The sequence below is a fragment of the Neoarius graeffei genome, chromosome 4, assembly GCF_027579695.1.
Source record: "Neoarius graeffei isolate fNeoGra1 chromosome 4, fNeoGra1.pri, whole genome shotgun sequence".
Classification (NCBI taxonomy): domain Eukaryota; kingdom Metazoa; phylum Chordata; class Actinopteri; order Siluriformes; family Ariidae; genus Neoarius; species Neoarius graeffei.
The window spans coordinates 108,323,591-108,337,893 of record NC_083572.1 but is presented as its reverse complement, the minus strand read 5'-3'; the positions used below and the strand labels follow the sequence as shown (position 1 = coordinate 108,337,893).

Below are 14,303 nucleotides of genomic sequence, written 5' to 3'. Positions count from 1 at the left end.
TAATTTACGTCATGGAAAATCACATATCCATGAATAAAAGATCCGTGCTTTGCTTTGTATTATTATTTTTTTTTCCCATGAATCTGCATTTCTTGACCTCACGATGCAACAAGGATGTACAAAGATGCCTGGGGAAAAATAGCACATGCTCAGACAGTGTCGCATGTAAACAATTACACTACCGTTCAAAAGTATGGGGTCACTTTGAAATGTCCTTATTTTTGAAAGAAAAGCACTGTTCTTTTCAATGAAGATCACTTTAAACTAATCAGAAATCCACTCTATACATTGCTAATGTGGTAAATGACTATTCTAGCTGCAAATGTGTGGTTTTTGGTGCAATATCTCCATAGGTGTATAGAGGCCCATTTCCAGCAACTCTCACTCCAGTGTTCTAATGGTACAATGTGTTTGCTCATTGCCTCAGAAGGCTAATGGATGATTAGAAAACCCTTGTACAATCATGTTAGCACAGCTGAAAACAGTTGAGCTCTTTAGAGAAGCTATAGAGGTTTTCGACCCACGTGACCGTTGCCATGTCAACAAGTAGACGGCGCCATTTTGACGGTCACAAATATGGCGCCTACCGGTAGCGAGACACTGTTGATCATGACGAAGTCTCATTGTTGAGTATTTTATCCGGCCTAGATGACGCGAGTAAGAAGCGATATCACCAGAAAATCAATGATGCTGGTGTACGTGATCCGTACACGTTACCAGGCTATCTTTTTCTGGCTTTGCAGCGCTGCAGCGCGGGTGATCTTCCTGACCTGCAGTCAGGCGTGTGGGAAATACCAGGGAAAAAACATAAAAGAAAAAGGAGCGAGATGCAGAAAACACCTTCACTATCCAGCGACGTAGGGCATTTACAGGGCGAGCAGAGGGAGAGGTATTTGCAAAAATTGAGGTTAGCAGGCTTAGAGAACGACGTTTACCTGCTTCCATCAGGATTGTTCACTGACGTACAGAAGTACACGAAGCCCTCGTCTTTACCTGACTTCGGCCCACATGATCTGTATACCTATGTCGTTAAAAACCAGGCTGGGTAACATGCCTACATCAGCGGGTCGTCCCTGGAGCCGGTGGTCGCCATCTTATTACAGCTAAGGTTTGTTCACATTTTCATTTACTTTTGGTCCTCAGGATAAACAAAATGTTATTAAATGGCATTGAAATAACTTCTTAGTCTGTTGAGACATGGCCCGTTATAAATTTGCTGTTACCAGGCAATGACCAAGAACTGTATTATTAGGGTCGGTGTAGTTGTAGCAGTGTACTAGCAGCTATCTGTTAGCACTAGCTAATGTCAACAGCAGTAGCTGGTATGTTACTGTAGCAATGTTTACGTTCAGTCATTTGGGTGACTGTTAAAATACATTTACTGTATTTACTAGTTTACTGAGCTAGCGCGCTCGCTCCCAGCCTGCCCGAGCATGCTAGCTCAGTAAACTAGTAAATACAGTAAAGGAAAAACTTGAGACTGAAAGGTTTTAACAATCATCCAAATGACTGAACGTAAACATTGCTACAGTAACATACTAGCTACTGTTGTTGACATTAGCTAGCTTGACCTTCAAAATGGCGGACACCGGGGCGTCACGTCACCTGTGACGTCACGTCGAAATCCTCTATAAAACTGACCTTCCTTTGAGCAGATTGAGTTTCTGGAGCATCACATTTGTGGGGTCGATTAAATGCTCAAAATGGCCAGAAAAATGTCTCGACTATATTTTCTATTCATTTTACAACTTATGGTGGCAAATAAAAGTGTGGCTTTTCATGGAAAGCACAAAATTGTCTGGGTGACCCCAAACTTTTGAACGGTAGCGTACCTGATCGGTCAGATGTTTTATCGGATCAGATTTTTCCAGGCCTGGAAAAATGGCTCCAGAAGCAATCACAGGGATGCGGATAAACCCAGGCCTGGGCTATAGGGATCGTTATTGGTTTGGTGTGAGCACCGACCACATAAACTTCAGGGGACTGATTTCATAACCTTAATCTACACTGTGTGCACAATTATTAGGCAAGTTGTATTCCTGATGATTAATTTTATCATTGAACAAATACAGTGCTCTCAGTCAATCCAAATTGTTAATAAACCTAAAACCAGAATGATTAACAAAGGAAAGGGGAGTTTAGGCCTTCTCAGGGGAATATGTAAGTGTGCACAATTATTAGGCAACATTTAGTGTGCAGAATAATTATGCAACTAAATGAAAAGCTTAACGTTTCCCATCTCACTTGTTTATTTTAATTTTCAGTGTAACAAATAAACAACTCAGAATTAACAAATAAACACTTCTAGCATTTCAAAAATATTCAGTGACCAATATAGCCACCTTTCTTTTCAATAACTGCCATGAGCCTTCCATCCAGTCTGTTAGTTTTTTGATTTGTTGACGATCAACTTTTTGTGCAGGAGCAACCACGGCCTCCCAAATGCTATTCAGAGTGGTGTATTGTCTTCCCTCGCTGTAAATCTCATGCTTAAGAAGGGGCCACAAGTACTCGATAGGGTTTAAGTCAGGTGAGGAAGGGGGCCATGTCATTACTTTGTCATCTTTAAGGCCTTTGCGGGCTCGCCAAGCAGTGGAGTACTTGGGTGCATGTGATGGTGCATTGTTCTGCATAACAATCATGGCCTTCTTGAATGATGCAGACTTCTTCCCATACCACTGCTTGAAGAATGTATCTTTTAGAAACTGGCAGTAGGTTTGGGAGTTGATGTTGAGTCCATCTTCAACCTGAAATGGTCAAACTAGCTCATCCTTAATAATAGCAGCCCATGCCATTACCCCTCCACCACCTTGCTGGTGTCTGAGTCAAAGTGCCCTGTGTCCATTAGTTATCCAGCTATGGGCCCATCCATCTGGTCTATCCAGAGTCACTCTCATTTCATCCGTCCATAAAACCTTTGGAAAATCTGTCTTCAGATATTTCTTGGCCCAATCTTGACATTTCAACTTGTGAGTCTTGTTTAGTGGTGGTCGTGTTTCAGCCTTCCTTACCTTGGCCATGTCTCTGAGCACCGAACACCTTGTCCTTCTGGACACTCCAGGTCGGTTGCAGTTCTAGAATATTGTGGCACTGGAGGATAATGGGTTCCTGGTAGCTTCATGTTTAATCCTTCTCAAGTCTTTTGCGGTTAATTTGTGTCTTTTCTTCTCCACACATTTTTTGCGACCCTGTTGACTATTTGCAACAAAACGTTTGATTGTTCTGTGCTCACATTTCTATAGCTTAGCTATTTCAAGAGTGCTGCATCCCTCTGATAGGCATTTTACAATTTTTGTCTTTTCAGTGTCTGTTAAATCTCTTTTTTGGCCCATTTTGCCTGAGATAAAGAAGCTGCCTAATAATTATGCACACCTTAATATAGGGTATTAATGACTTTAGGTCACACCCTCCCTCATTACACAAATAAATACCACCTGAGAATGCTTAAATCCAATTAGCATTCAAGTGTACCTAGCTTGCGGTTGGAAAACATGCATAGAAATAATGGTAGGGTCAGAGTACTCACTTGCCTAATAATTGTGCACACAGTGTATATATATTGTATTTGTGCTCAAATTATGTTCATTGTTACAAACGTGCTCCATGTTAGCGCCACACGTTAGTGCACCTGGATTCATTGGAGGTGACCTGCAACTGTTTACTAATGCATACGTTTCCTTTTCTTTGCGTTCGTAGCCAAGAAGTTCGAGAGCGGAGAAAACCTGAACATAACCGGAATAACTCGGGACGCAGCAGGAGATTATGAATGTGGCGCCGAGAACGATATCGCTTCTCCCGACACCCGGACTGTGAAAGTCACCGTCAACTGTAAGTATTTCTCCACCTTTTTGTCCTGATGCTGCACTCGCACGATAATACGGGCTTATTTTTATCTCGCCGAGGACAGGGACTGGGTGGAAATTAGAGCAGAATTCATTGTGTGGAAGATTTTTAATATTTAACAAGAGAATCCCCTTTTTTGTCCGGGCTGAGATGATTAATTTCCAGTGAGGAATGGTCTCAGTGTTATAAGGACTCTTCTATTATGCAGGTAATGAGTCTCTCAAAAGTCTGAAAAGATAGTAACGAGCGCTGCACATTTTAATGAATTATACTGACTTTACTCATCACGCTTATAGTCAGGATATGGCTGTGGCAGAATGAAGGGGGCCGGACGTGTGCCGCGATTTTTCTTTCCCTCTTTTTTTTTTTTTGCGGTCACTGGCCTCGTTAATCTCTTTGTGTTGATGCCATATGCTGAATCACAGGAAGTGCGAGTGCATAAATCAGACATGCGGACTCTCGCAGATCAGTATGTGTGGTGTAGGCTCGTCAAGTAACACCCCTTTTACTCTCGGTCCATAGGAAGAAAAATGAGCAGGCAGGCACATGGAAATGTCAGCACGCCAAGCGGTGACAGGCCCGGAGTCATAACTTGTGTTTCTGCTCCACCCAGCCAATTCTATCAATATGTTCTAATGAGAAACCGAGTGGAAAAGATCACCAGCTAGCTGCCAACCTCCGCTCTTTACTGTAGCCTTTCTTGTTGTTCACTTCAATCACGCAGGCTTTGATTTTTCACCGCGTGTCCATATCTGCCTTTAGAACAGTCCGGTATTGAAGCAAAGCTCCTGTTGAGGGCAAATGGAAAACCAACATGGTCATAATAACAGTCTATCACTTCGAGCAACACTCGTCCATCAGAGCAAGTTGCTTCAGGGAAAAACAGGTGCTGAAGCTGGAATTAGACGCGAGGTGTGACCGTACCATGTCCTGAAATAAAAGTGTGAGAAAGCACGAGACGGCTCTGCCAATCCACGTTCACGTCCTCGATAACGAGTGCTTTCCTGCTGTGAAGTCTTCGCAAAGCACAGATCACAGCATCTCCATGATTAGATCCTACAAGGGGAAATGTGATTGTGATTTCTTGCACTGTCCATAATTTCAATCAGATTTTATTTCAGAGTTAGCTCATCGACTTGGTTGACTAGCTGAGAAGATGCGCCGCGATATTTTAAAGTTTTTTTTTTTTTTTTTTTAACATTGTGACCTTAAAGCTTGTCGCAACATTGCATTAGCTTCATTACTTATCACAGCGCCGGATAACGTGACTGACATTTCAAGGGTTATCTGGATAATTAAATACACAGCAACATAATCTCATTTGGCTTTAAAAATAATTACATCTTTTTAGGCAAGAGGAGAGTTCACCTCTGGGCTAATTGCGGAATTATGGTTGTTAATTGGAATAAGCAAATATATCAGCTGACAACAAATACCTTTGTGTTGCGTTTAAGCTCTTTTGTTGCACAGAGTACTGTTTTGCTCATTTCGCAGTCCACTGCAGTTGTGCCCTTAAGCAAGACACTTACCTCGAAAGGTTCCCGAGATGTGAACTTATATTATATCCTTGAAAATAGTTCAATGACTTCTAGCGCTGGGGCGGCACGGTGGTGTAGCGGTTAGCGCTGTCGCCTCACAGCAAGAAGGTCCGGGTTCGAGCCCCGTGGCCGGCGAGGGCCTTTCTGTGCGGAGTTTGCATGTTCTCCCCGTGTCCGCGTGGGTTTCCTCCGGGTGCTCCGGTTTCCCCCACAGTCCAAAGACATGCAGGTTAGGTTAACTGGTGACTCTAAATTGACCGTAGGTGTGAATGTGAGTGTGAATGGTTGTCTGTGTCTATGGTCGGGTTTACATTAGACCGTATCAGCGGATCATCAGATTAACGTTTTTAAAACGATTTGCGTGCACATAGCAACGCCAATACACGGATACGCTCGGCTCCGCAGGCATCCTGCGCTCCAAATCACTCCGCCCTGAACAGCGAGTGCCCTCTGGAGGGTGCGCACTCCAGCCCTGCGCAGCTCACAGAGCGCGCGAGTGAAGCGCACGAGCAGTGATTTGGGACTGAGCCGCTGTGTGTGTGATCTCAGTGCATGTCGGGCATGCGCGTCACTTACCACTCGCAAGTGGAAGGATGGCAAGCCTAAAGACAATCATAACTACACAATGGGCAGTATTTGCATCAGTATTTGCAGTATTTTCATACTTTTATACTCTTTAATGAAAGGTGATACAAGGCGGAAGTCCGCGCCGTTTTTCAGCAGTCGCGTCACATGACCAACGCCAGCGAATCAGGAAGGTGGATGTCACAGTGACGTTGTCCAATGACGACGCCAGCTAGAGCTCAGCACAGCGTATCCGCGTATTCTCAATGTTTACACAGCACCGGACCAGACACAATTTGGATTGAATACGTGGACCCTGGCGGATTCCCGTTTCCCGGCATTTCCAGGCGTTTTAATGTAAACGGACAGTGCATCCGCGAAGAAAACGAGACAGATACGGTCTAATGTAAACTTGGCCTATGTGTCAGCCCTGTGATGACCTGGCGACTTTTCCAGGGTGAACCCCGCCTTTCACCCGTAGTCAGCTGGGATAGGCTCCAGCTTGCCTGCGACCCTGTAGAACAGGATAAAGCGGCTAGAGATAATGAGATGAGAGACTTCTAGCGCTTTTTCACCGACATGGCTCGGTTATGAAACCCAATTCGAGAACTATCTGTGTGCTGGTCATGTCAGTTTTTTGTTCGAGTAAGATGTCCAGTGTCCAGATGCCAGACACAGATACTGAGTAAAATTGTTATCATCAATCCCATGTAAGATTAGGGTGCCAATACTTTCATTGTTGTTGAGAATGTTGACCATAAATGTGCCGTGGAATGTTAAATCCATGTGTTTTGAAGTATTTTTTTTTTCTTTTGCTGTGTTAGAGAACCTACCGTGAAGTAGGGGGGAAGCCATGGCCAAAGCAGCTTTGGGGCTAAAAGGTCACTGGTTCGATTCCCTGGACTAGCAGGAATAGCTTAAGTGCCCTTGAACAAGGCACCTAACCCCTAACTGCGCCCCAGGCTGCTCTGGGTATGGTGTACGTCACGCTGGATAACAACGTCTGCTAAATGCCTGTAATGTAATGTAATGTAGTGCACTAGGTCGGATGTACAGGGTAGGATGCACACACAGTGAAGTCTTTTGGATTCAGGTGGACTTTTTGTGGATCTCAAGGACAAATTAAATTCGAGAAACAAAAACCATTTATAGTCCTTCAAGCTTTTATTTTATGTCATCTAGTCTTCTTCTCTGGACCTTTCAGCTTGGTTGCGTACATCATGCTGGCTTTCACTTCTGCACTCATGATGCAGTTATATTTATCAGTTTGACCCAAATCAGCAGCACAGCTAAAGATTAATCAAAATGTTCTTCTCCGGAATTCTGATTAAAAATCAGACATACAATAGTGGGTGCTCTTCCGGAATAAAACTCGACAATATTTTTGTCTTTTGCAATGCTCACCATGTCAGATTACACAATCATATCATAGTGCCATAGATTCTTGCAATGTCTTGGTCAGGAGACTGGAAACGCTACAAGTTTGACCTCGACCGATAATCGTTCACGTCGCTGTGTGTCATCTGGGAGGAGGGTCAAGAAATTGTCGATCATGGCTATCAAGGAAAACGTCATACAAAACATTCTAACAAGCTAGGGTTTTCATTGGGGTGTCATGGGGTGTCCCAGTCACCACATCACTGTTCTTGGATTCAGTCACATTACAAGGCCTGTTTGTCATCCCCGACGTTCATATTCGGGCATGACGCTGGAAATTTGGGATGAATTTGTGTCGTCTGATCCCAGCACAAGTTTACCCACCCACAGCAAGCTTACTGATTTCACCCAAAGCTGCAGTTAAGACCCTTGGTGCTTGTTCACTAAGAAACATCTCCAAAGCTGCATATTATAATTTGAGAAATATGATTTCGGTGGGTGGCATGGTGGTGTAGTGGCTAGCACTGTCACCTCACAGCAAGAAGGTTCTAGGTTTGAGCCCAGTAGCCAATGGGGCCTTTCTGTGTGGAGTTTGCATGTTCTCCCCGTGTCCGTGTGGGTTTCCTCCGGGTGCTCCGGTTTCCCCCACAGTCCAAAGACATGCAGGTTAGGTTAACTGGTGACTCTAAATTGAGCGTAGGTGTGAATGTGAGTGTGAATGGTTGTCTGTGTCTATGTGTCAGCCCTGTGATGACCTGGCGACTTGTCCAGGGTGTACCCCGCCTTTCGCCCGTAGTCAGCTGGGATAGGCTCCAGCTTGCCTGCGACCCTGTAGAAGGATAAAGCGGCTAGAGATAATGAGATGAGATGAGATTAGATTAGATAAAACTTTATTGATCCCTTTGGGCGGGTTCCCTCAGGGGAATTAAGATTCCAGCAGCATCATTACAGATAAACAGAGAAAAGAAATAGAGGAAAACTTCGAGATAAATTAAAATAAATTAAGTATTTACATATACAAATATAAAAAGAATAAGATATGGGGAAGGAGGGAAAGAAAAAAGGGGGGGAGAGAAGGGGGGGCGGCAGCAGGAGAGATATTGCACTTTATATTGCATATTATATTGCACATTGTCCGGTATTGCTTATTGTCAGGCTAGGCTACTGCTCCTTCCTGTCCTCTGTCCTCCTGTTACCCCTCCTCCCCCCAGAGAGGAGTTGTACAGTCTGATGGCGTGAGGGACAAAGGAGTTTTTGAGTCTGTTCGTCCTGCACTTGGGAAGGAGCATTCTGTCACTGAACAGGCTCCTCTGGTTGCTGATGACGGTGTGGAAAGGGTGACTGGCATCGTCCATGATGTTCAACAGTTTGTCCATAGACCTATTCTCTGCCACCATCACCACAGAGTCCAGCTTCATGCTGACCACAGAGCCGGCCCACCTGATCAGTTTGTCCAGCCTGGATGTGTCCTTCTTGGATGTGCTGCCCCCCCAGGACACCACGGTGTAAAACAGGACACTGGCGACCACAGACTGATAGAACATCCACAGGAGTTTCCTGCAGATGTTAAAGGACCGCAGCCTCCTAAGGAAGTATAGCCTGCTCTGTCCCTTCCTGTATAAGTGATTGGTGTTGCAAGTCCAGTCAGCTTGCTGTTCAGCCATAGCCCGAGGTACTTGTAGGAATCCACAGCCTCCACCTCGACTCCCTCGATCAGAACTGGTCGTGACCTTGGTCTGGACCTCCCAAAGTCAATGACCAGCTCCTTGGTCTTCGAGGTGTTGAGCTGCAGACGGTTCCTGTTGCACCACACAGCAAAGTCCTTCACCAGGCTCCTATACTCCTCCTCTCTGTCGTCACTGATACACCCAACGATGGCTGTGTCATCGGCAAACTTCTGAATGTGACACGGCTCCGAGTTGTAGCAGAAGTCCGTGGTGTACAGGGTGAAGAGAAGAGGGGCCAGCACCGTGCCCTGGGGTGCTCCGGTGCTGCTAATCACAGTGTCAGATGTGATGTCCTTCAGCCTGACATACTGCGGCCTGTTAGTGAGGTAACTGGAGATCCAGGTGACCAGGCAGGGGTCCACTCGCATCCTGTTCAGTTTGTCCTGAAGCAATAGGGGCTGGATGGTGCTGAAGACACTCAAGAAGTCCAAGAAGAGGATCCTCACTGTGCCATTTCCCTTATCCAGATGCGAGTGGGCTCGGTGTAGCAGGTAGAGGATAGCATCTTCCACACCAACACCTGGCCAGTACGCAAACTGCAGACAGTCCTGGGCATGTTGTACCTGGGGTCTGAGGAGGCTGAGGAAGAGCCGCTCCAATGTCTTCATCAGATGTGAAGTGAGCGCCACTGGTTGGAAGTCATTCAGCTTGCTGGGCCGATTCTTTTGGGGAACTGGAATGATGCATGATGTCTTCCAGAGGGTGGGCACTCTCCCCAGCTGCAGGCTGAGGTTGAAGATGCATTGGAGTGGTTCACCTAGTTCAGCAGCGCAGGTCTTCAGTAGTCAGGGACACACCTTGTCCGGGCCTGCTGCTTTCCTGGGATGAAGCTTCCTCAGTTGACCTCTGACCTGGTCTGCAGTAATGCATGGAGGAGTCTGTGTTGAGGTGGGGGAGGAGGGGGCTGCTGTGATGACTGGGGGGAGGTGTGTTGAGGGAAGAAGGAGAGATGGCTGCAGTGAGATAGAGGGTGGGGGGGACGTGGGCTGGTTGAACCGATTGAAGAAGTCATTCAACTCATTTGCCCTCTCCACTGTCCCCTTAATGACTCTGGTCTTTGTATTGTGGCCTGTGATGGTTTTCACACCTTCCCAGACCTCCCTCATGCTGTTCTCCTTCAGCTTCTGCTCCACCTTTCTCCTGTAGCTGTTCTTAGCTTCCCTCATGCAGCGTTTTACCTCCTGCTGTGCTGCTTTCATCGCCTCCCTATCCCTGCTCCTGAAGGCAGCCTTCTTCCTGTTGAGGACAGCTTTGACTTCCTGTGTTACCCATGGCTTGTTATTAGGGTAACACCGTACAGTCTTAGCGGGGGAGACCACGTCTGCACAGAAGTTAAGGTAATCCATCAGACAGTGTGTCAGCCCCTCTATGTCCTCACAGTGTGGGCTAAGCAGCACATCCCAGTCCGTGATGTCATAACAGTCCCTGAGGGCATCTTCCATTCCAGGGGACCACCTCCTGATGGAGCTAGTTGTTGCAGGCTGCCTTTGAACCAGGGGGGTGTACTTTGGCTGTAGATGAACCAGGTTGTGGTCAGACTTCCCTAGTGGGGGGAGGGGTGCGACTCTGTATGCATCCCTCACATTAGCATACAGCAAGTCAATTGTCCTGTTGTTCCTTGTTGGACAATCCACAGCCTGGTAAAAAGCAGCCAAAGTAGAGTCCAAAGTAGCGTGATTAAAGTCCCAATAAATGCCTCAGGGTGCTGTGTCTGCAGCCTTGCTGTGACAGAGTGAATCCTCTCACATGCAGCGGCTGCGTCTGCCCTCGGAGGGATGTAAACACAGATGGTGATCACGTGACTGAACTCCCTCGGCAGATAATATGGCCGGAGGCTAACAGCTAGCAGCTCCAAGTCCGGGCAACATAAAACTGTCTTTACAGAGATATGTCCCGGGTTACACCAGCGGTTGTTAACATTGGTGGCTCTAAATTGACCGTAGGTGCGAATGTGAGTGTGAATAATTGTTTGTCTCTGTGTGTCAGCCCTGTGATGACTTGGCGACTTATCCAGGGTGTACCCCACCTCTCACCCATAGTCAGCTGGGATAGGCTCCAGCTTGCCTGCGAGCCTGCACAGGATAAGTGGTTATGGATAATGGATGGATGGATGGGTGGATGGATATGCCAACTACACCTACTGCTAACAAGAAGACAGAGTCATCTATATCCCCCACCCTGTATACCAACTATATACCAAGTTTCAAGATATTATTTGTCACATTTTTCAAGTTCTGCTGCAGGAAACCAACCCTACCTCTTTACATTGACCTCAGCAGCCCTTTGGTCCAGGTGAGCTAAAAATTGCTCACATTTCTTAGTATCAAAAGGCACATATACATTACTTAATCAACACGTATACCAACTTTCAAGACCATACCACTCATAGTTTTCAAGTTCTGCTCCGGAAACAAAACCTACACCTCAGACTAACCTGAGAGACTAAGTCTGAAATTGTTTCCATGGAAACATGAAAAATTTTAATTTCTCAAATTTCTTTGTATGAAAAGGCACATCTACGTACATCACCTTGTTAACATGTATACCAAGTTTCAAATCCTTATCATGAATAGTTTTGCTCCAGAAACCAAAATTGCTCTTAGAAACTGTCAAAATCTATTTTTTATGTAAAAATTTGAAAAATACTTTTTTTTTCAAAAATCCAAAATAGCAAAAAGCACCAGTTCACATGTTGCTTGATATGTCTACAGTTTCATGAAGATATCTTCAGTAGATTTAAAGATATGGCCCAGAAACAAAAATGTGACCGGACGGACAGAACCCGTTTCTATATCCCTCGTGAAACTTCATTTGGGCGGAGGAGAATAAACTAATGCATGCTTTCATAACCTTATTGAACTTATCAACTGCAGAATAAGATCCATATTCATCGTTCTTAAGTTAACTCCTCCCGTCATACAATAACTTCCAAGCAGGGAGGGTGAAGGTAAGACTGGCTTCCTCGAAGACATGTGAAGCCAACTTACTACATCTTGGAGAAAAGCGCTGTCTACCCTCTTCTACATACATGAGCTGACAGATGCCCAGGATTGCCTCATGTCACGGTGATTGACAGGGGAAACGGAGTACAGCCAGCAGATAGCATGGACAGCATGGTTTTGCTTTCTTGGACTCCAGACCAAGGATGAGTGTGGCATTGTCGGGATCGTAGACTCACGATGTCCAGATGATAAGGCAGTATTGCGGATGGACAGATGAATACGCAGCGGTTGCCATTTCCTCCTGAACTATTTAACCCACTCTTGTACATCATCGTCATGCTACTCATACTTTCCTGCTTCAGCATGAAACTTGACAAAAACAGAATATGTGCCGTTTTGACAATACTTGGCTCAGGCTCATTTAACAAACTGACTAATTACTAAAAATCCCAAGCTTTGCAGTTCTCAGCTCAGCACAGCTGCCAGTTAGCCAGAGCTGTATCAAAACGCATCACGCTGCACATGCAAACTCTGCAAAAACTCGTCCTGCCTTTTTTATTATAAACACATCAACATATACACATAACTGTTTGACTCTTTACGAGGCATGATATGTAGTGCTGTTTGTCTTTGACTTGTTTTTTACCGAGTCAAGCACCAGATGTTTAGCTTCGCCTTCCTGCCTTCCCCCGTGCCCTCTGCCAAACGCTGCCTCTGTTCACAGCACAGGAAATAAATATATAAACGTGAAGGATTAGTTGATGTCATGTAGTTGTGCAGATTGTGAGCTTTTCGAGCTAACATAATGCATTTCCGTGTCATCCTGTCAGAATCCTGGCATCCTGGATTAATGTGTACTGTAGATGTACGAAACGGTGTAAATAATTTACATCAGGATGAAGATCTGCGCTTTTCCGAGACAAAGGCTGGTTTCTCCTCATTATATAAGAAAGGTCATTAATATGCGAGTAGGTTTCAAGCTTTAATGGAGCCTAATAGAATAATGTACAGTGGTGCTTGAAAGTTTGTGAACCCTTTAGAATTTTCTATATTTCTGCATAAATATGACCTAAAACATCATCAGATTTTCACACAAGTCCTAAAAGTAGATAAAGAGAACCCCGTTAAACAAATGAGACAAACGTATTATACTTGGTCATTTATTTATTGAGGAAAATGATCCAATATTACATATCTGTGAGTGGCAAAAGTATGTGAACCTTTACTTTCAGTATCTGGTGTGACCCCCTTGTGCAGCAATAACTGCAACTAAACGTTTGCAGTAACTGTTGATCAGTCCTGCACACCGGCTTGGAGGAATTTTAGCCCGTTCCTCCGTACAGAACAGCTTCAACTCTGGGATGTTGGTGGGTTTCCTCACATGAACTGCTCGCTTCAGGTCCTTCCACAACATTTCCATTGGATTAAGGTCAGGAATTTGAGTTGGCCATTCCAAAACATTAACTTTATTCTTCTTTAACCATTCCTTGGTAGAACGACTTGTGTGCTTAGGGTCGTTGTCTTGCTGCATGACCCACCTTCTCTTGAGATTCAGCTCATGGACAGATGTCCTGACATTTTCCTTTAGAATTTGCTGGTATAATTTAGAATTCATTGTTCCATCAATGGTGGCATGCTGTCCTGGCCCAGATGCAGCAAAACAGGCCCAAACCATGATACTACCACCACCATGTTTCACAGATGGGATAAGGTTCTTATGCTGGAATGCAGTGTTTTCCTTTCTCCAAACATAACGCTTCTCATTTAAACCAAAAAGTTCTATTTTGGTCTCATCCGTCCACAAAGCATTTTTCCAATAGCCTTCTGGCTTGCCCATGTGATCTTTAACAAACTGCAGACAAGCAGCAATGTTCTTTTTGGAGAGCAGTGGCTTTCTCCTTGCAACCCTGCCATGCACACCATTGTTGTTCAGTGTTCTCCTGATGGTGGACTCATGAGGCCTTCAGTTGCTTAGAAGTTACCCTGGGGTCCTTTGTGACCTTGCAGACTATTACACGCCTTACTCTTGGAGTGATCTTTGTTGGTCGACCACTCCTGGGGAGGGTAACAATGGTTTTGAATTTCCTCGATTTGTACACAATCTGTCTGACTGTGGATTGGTGGAGTCCAAACTCTTTAGAGATGGTTTTGTAACCTTTTCCAGCCTGATGAGCATCAACAACGCTTTTTCTGAGGTCCTCAGAAATCTCCTTTGTTTGTGCCATGATACACTTCCACAAACGTGTTGTGAAGATCAGACTTTGATAGATCCCTGTTCTTTAAATAAAACAGGGTGCCCACTCACACCTGAT

General features: G+C 45.0%; 1 protein-coding gene across 1 annotated transcript in view; it reads left to right on the top strand.

Moving 5' to 3' along the window:
• negr1 (neuronal growth regulator 1) overlaps positions 1 to 14,303 on the top strand; it is a 625,326-nt gene that overhangs the window by 373,311 nt on the left and 237,712 nt on the right. Inside the window, exon 4 of the mRNA XM_060920136.1 lies at positions 3,697 to 3,828. Within this exon, the coding sequence (XP_060776119.1) occupies positions 3,697 to 3,828 (132 nt within the window). The remainder of the gene's footprint in view (positions 1 to 3,696; positions 3,829 to 14,303) is intronic.